The sequence below is a fragment of the Prosopis cineraria genome, unplaced genomic scaffold (assembly GCF_029017545.1).
Source record: "Prosopis cineraria cultivar Desert tree isolate PC_DT_omini unplaced genomic scaffold, ASM2901754v1 PC11, whole genome shotgun sequence".
Classification (NCBI taxonomy): domain Eukaryota; kingdom Viridiplantae; phylum Streptophyta; class Magnoliopsida; order Fabales; family Fabaceae; genus Prosopis; species Prosopis cineraria.
In genome coordinates, this window is record NW_026555342.1 from 96,516 (window position 1) to 101,295 (window position 4,780).

General features: G+C 36.7%; 1 protein-coding gene across 2 annotated transcripts; it reads left to right on the top strand.

Moving 5' to 3' along the window:
- The first annotated feature begins 1,965 nt into the window (after positions 1–1,965).
- Positions 1,966–4,463, top strand: LOC129286664 (oxoglutarate-dependent flavonoid 7-O-demethylase 1-like). Of its 2 annotated transcripts, none has more exons than XM_054922643.1 (4): positions 1,966–2,378; positions 2,489–2,736; positions 3,453–3,780; positions 3,931–4,070. In XM_054922643.1, exons 1-4 carry the CDS (start codon positions 2,130–2,132, stop codon positions 3,970–3,972), a joined length of 867 nt encoding a protein of 288 aa, XP_054778618.1. In that variant the 5' UTR covers positions 1,966–2,129; the 3' UTR covers positions 3,973–4,070. The 2 variants fall into 2 exon arrangements, with proteins under 2 accessions (XP_054778618.1, XP_054778617.1); XM_054922642.1 differs by having other exon boundaries at positions 1,969–2,378; positions 3,993–4,463.
- The last annotated feature ends 317 nt before the right edge of the window (positions 4,464–4,780 follow it).

Consider the following 4,780-nt stretch of genomic DNA (forward strand, 5'->3'; position numbering starts at 1 on the left):
AATTTATATTATTTTAAATCTCAATAAAAGCTTCTCTTTTCCATCACATTCATTCATCGACTTCGCTACCTTCTTGACTTCAACATCTCTGCTTTTGGCTGACATCTATCGAGACCACAAGCGACAATTAGGACTGAAATGCTAGTGTTAATTGGGACAGGACCACTGGTAACGACCGACTGAACCAGGATCGAGACCATATTGATGCCCACTAGGTCATCATAATAAGCCGAAGAAAATTCAGAGCCAAATTTAGTAACATAGTAAATTTTTTTAGGGCTTGGATACTCGAACAAAATTTTATTTTTTAAAATATATTTTAAATATTAATTATTCATTTATATTTTAATTCATTTTATACGAATATATCATATACTCACTCCATTTAAAAATATAATACATTTTTTGAAAAGTTAGATATTAAAAAAATGTACGGCATTTTTAGTTGTTTGAGGTGTAATCATTGTCTTTTTTTAAACGTACCCCTGTTGATGAATGACTTTATATTCATTGTAGGGTGTTTAATAAATGTAAATATAAAAAGATAGAGTTAGTTTGAAAGTAGGTAATTACTTTATGGGGGTGAGATTTGGTTAAAAATGCCTTATATTTTTTAACAGAGGAAATATTTGAATATATTATTAGAGATATTTTCTTTAAAAATAAAAAATGTCCATATTGTTATATTTTTATTATTTTTAATTCATAAATTTTCTTGAAATAATATTTAAAATATATTTTCATATTTTTTTAACTTTAAGACCCACAAATTTTTTTTAAAAAAAAATTTGAGTCTTCTAATTTTTAAAGTATTTTATAAAATAAAATATAAGTTTCAAATAAAAACTGAAATTTTTTTTAAAAATAATTTAAAAGAAATTCAAGAATTTGGTGTATTTGGGACAGGATGAATGCACCAAGGGCCCAAAAAAATTATGACTGGAGCTTAGCTATTCAGACTTTTATAAGTTTAAGCTTAGTCAGGTTATCTAAATAAATTCGGCCTGCTTGAATTATCGATTCTAGTGCTCATAAACTAGAACACGTGAATATTCTAGAACGAAAATATTAATTTCTGGAGCGCTGAGTGAACCAGCCCTTTTTCTTGGCCATGAAAATATGGCAAAACTGGAGTCCAACAGAATTTTGCCAACCATTCTCCCTAAATGAATCATAGAACCACAAACTAAAAAACGTGCTTGCTTTATTTGAGTTTTTAAAACCGGAAACAAGATAATGAAGCAGGCAAGTCACGTTTGTGATAAAGACACATAGCAAACAAATTAAGTGCTTTTCCAGCACACGAACCACACTCGGTCAAACTTCACGCATACTCTCATAATAATGTTAGGAATCCTTTCACCACTGCCTCGTGCTGTCTTTGTCACACCCATCTGTAATTCACAAATCAACTTATCACTTTCCATTCACAATTTTTTTTTTTGGGGTTAAAATTTCCATTCACAGCTTTATTCTTTTCAGCTAATTTCTTCAGCTGGTCGTAGTCCATATGGACCCAACTCCGAGTGTCAAAACCATAGTCTGGCCCAATGGTCTCTTGAGAAAGAAGACCCAAAATGGGGACAATTGCCCTTGCGCTCATGCATGCTCTGTCGTGGGACATCCAAGGCCTCTCCATCTTGGCCTATCCACTCTTCTCGATCCTGACCCCAAAGAGAAGAGCCGCATTATCGCTATCTTTTTGTTCTAGATAAAGACCGACGTAGTCTTCTATTATATTTTCCAATATTTCGGATTATAACGTGATTTTTCCTAGAGCCGACATGACATCACATTTGCCAGAAAACACCGAACACTTGCTGAAATTCATAGCAACGAGACATTTCATCTGAACTAATTTTCAGGTGTCCACAAAAAAAAAAAAAGAAAAGAAAAGAAAAGAAAAAAGAAAAAATCTGCATTGCGTGAACTAAATGATCACCGCTGAGGCGCCAACTCACATTACATTCTGTGCTCGCTCGCAGCCTCGCATCCTCCATCGATCATGAAAATTCGAAAACAAAAGTTCCTTCCTCTCCTGGTACCTTAACACACACACACACACACACACACACATATAAGGAAAGGGAAGATTGAGATAGCGGCCGATTAAGTTGAGGAGAGAAATAATGAAATTAGGAAGCTCGCTTCCGGTGCCTTCAGTTCAGGAGTTGGCAAAGGAGTCCTTAAGCAGAGTTCCTCCAAGATATGTGCGTTCTCATCATGATGCACAGCAAGAAGATGCAGATCCATTCTCATCCACCGTCAACTTCTCACTTCAAGTTCCCATAATCGACTTCTCTGATTTATCTCCTGATTTGAAGGCCTCTGAGCTCCACAAATTCCACTCCGCATGCCAACACTGGGGTTTCTTCCAGGTCTCTCTTGTACTTCTTCCCTCAACATCGATCATGCATGAGTGTGTGTGTGTCTTTCCACTGAACATGCGTAATGTAAATATATGTATATAATCAATACATATATACAGGTCATAAATCATGGAGTGGAAGAGTCTCTGGTGGAGAGAGTGAAGAACGGAATCCGAGAATTCTTGAATCTACCAATGGAACAGAAGAAGAAATTTTGGCAGACTGCAGAAGATGTGGAAGGGTTTGGTCAGGGCTTTGTGGTCAGTGAGGAGCAGAAGCTGGACTGGGCTGACATGTTCTACATGCTTACTCATCCTCCTTCTCTCAGAAAGCCCCACCTCTTTCCCAATCTTCCTCTTCCTTTCAAGTAATTAAGTACCTTAGCTTTACTCTCTAATCTTTAATTACCTCAAATTAAATTTATTACGTGTGTTATGTTACCTTTAAAATCCATAACTACATATTGATTTGATCTTGACTTTTGTAAGTCGCTCAAGCCATTGAAGGAGAGGAAAACCCACAATCTAAATGTATATAGTTTTGCTACATACAAGTTTAAGATCTTATGAGTGCTACGTCTTATAGCTGCAGCAACTAGTGCAATCGGTTGGTGGAGGTAACATGCATCATTCACTTCATAAAAGCGAAATCATTAATGCCATGTGCTGATCTTTTTGCATCTCTACATACGAAGCTCATATTAGAAATACATCAAAATTAAATCATCAAAAAATGAAGTGTGAAAAATGATATTTTCTTGATTAGTAATTGTCTTTCATTCCTCACCTGAAAGAAGAGTTTGTGCTATGGAGGCCAGCGTTTGTTTGGGCACAAATGGAGGCCACGTACGGTTGAAACGTAAAACATCTAGCTAATAACTGAAGTTAGCATGGAAGTGACAATAATTAGTTTGATGCCGGCCTACCAAGTAGCTAGTCGTACTTTTGAATGGCATGATTATACTTGGAGAAGAATAGAAGAATAATGATACTAATTAAATTATCACGGACAAATCAGTCAAACAATGATTGACACTAAAAAATCGGATAGTGTAATAATATGGAGAGTGACAAATAACTGCAGGGATGACTTAGAGGCATACAGTGCAGAAATGAGAAAGCTAGCATTAAATATACTAGGGGCAATGGTGGAAGCACTTGGACTGGAGGAAAAAGAAATGAGAGAATTTTTCGAAGAAGGGTGGCAATCGATGAGGATGAACTATTATCCGCCATGCCCCGAACCAGAGCTTGTAAACGGGCTCAGTCCTCATTCTGATGGGAGTGGTCTCACCATTCTCCTCCAAGTCAATGAAGCAGACCAAGGTCTTCAGATCAGAAAGGATGGCTCATGGATCCCTGTTACTTTTCTCCCTAATGCTTTCATTGTCAACATTGGAGATATGTTGGAGGTAATTTATATTTTTCTTCTTAAAATAATAACTTCAGCCTCTTATTAGTATAACATCCAAGTCGGCTCAGATATCTACTTAAGGGCTGAATGATAACAACTAACAAATCTGGCAAATTGTTGTTGGATTCATTTGTGCGAGAAATTGAAGGCAAGTACGTCCACTGTACACACAAGCATATGTAGATACTGAGGTGATGAATTGCGACGCAGGTTGTGACGAATGGGATTTACAAGAGCATAGAACATAGAGCAACAGTGAGCTCAAAGAAAGAGAGGATCTCTATGGCCACATTTTACAGTCCCAAGTTGGATGGAGATTTAAGTCCAGCACCCAGCCTTGTCACTCCAGAAAGACTGCCTCTATTTAGAAGAATTGGTGTGACTGAATTTTTCAAAGGTTTTGTCTCGCGTGAGCTCGTTGGAAAGTCTTATCTTGATACCATAAGGATCCAAAACAATTAATCCAGACTAGGCCGGGATGCGTGCTAGCGGTTAGATTTATATACGCTATAAATGTATTGCCTATTAAACACCATGAGGATGTGCCTGTGGTTAATTAGAATAAGCAAACAATACTCGTGCGTACTGTGTGCGTGTGTGTGAACTTGTATGTATCAAGAATAAGCAAATACTATTCAACCCAATCAACCTAGCGAGGCATATGGTTTGTCGATTCCAAAAGCCATGGAAATATCAAGTATAATTCTATGATACTTTATCTACTGCAAAAAAAAAAAAAATTGACACTTTCTGAAACGTGCTTTTAGAGAAAGCTAGTTTCTGTTTTGAATTGCTCAGCCAAGCATGTTGAATTAAAAACATAACAGATTCTTAGCTTTTAGCTCAAGTGTTCTTTTTTATTTTTGACCAACTGGCTCAAGTATTAATAATGGCAAGTTGGGCCGTGGTTAATGGTCGAAAATGCTGATCCTCTTGAGTCTTGACGCGATCGGGGGTGGGAAAAATAATAAACCCACTTTCTGTTGGATATTATATAA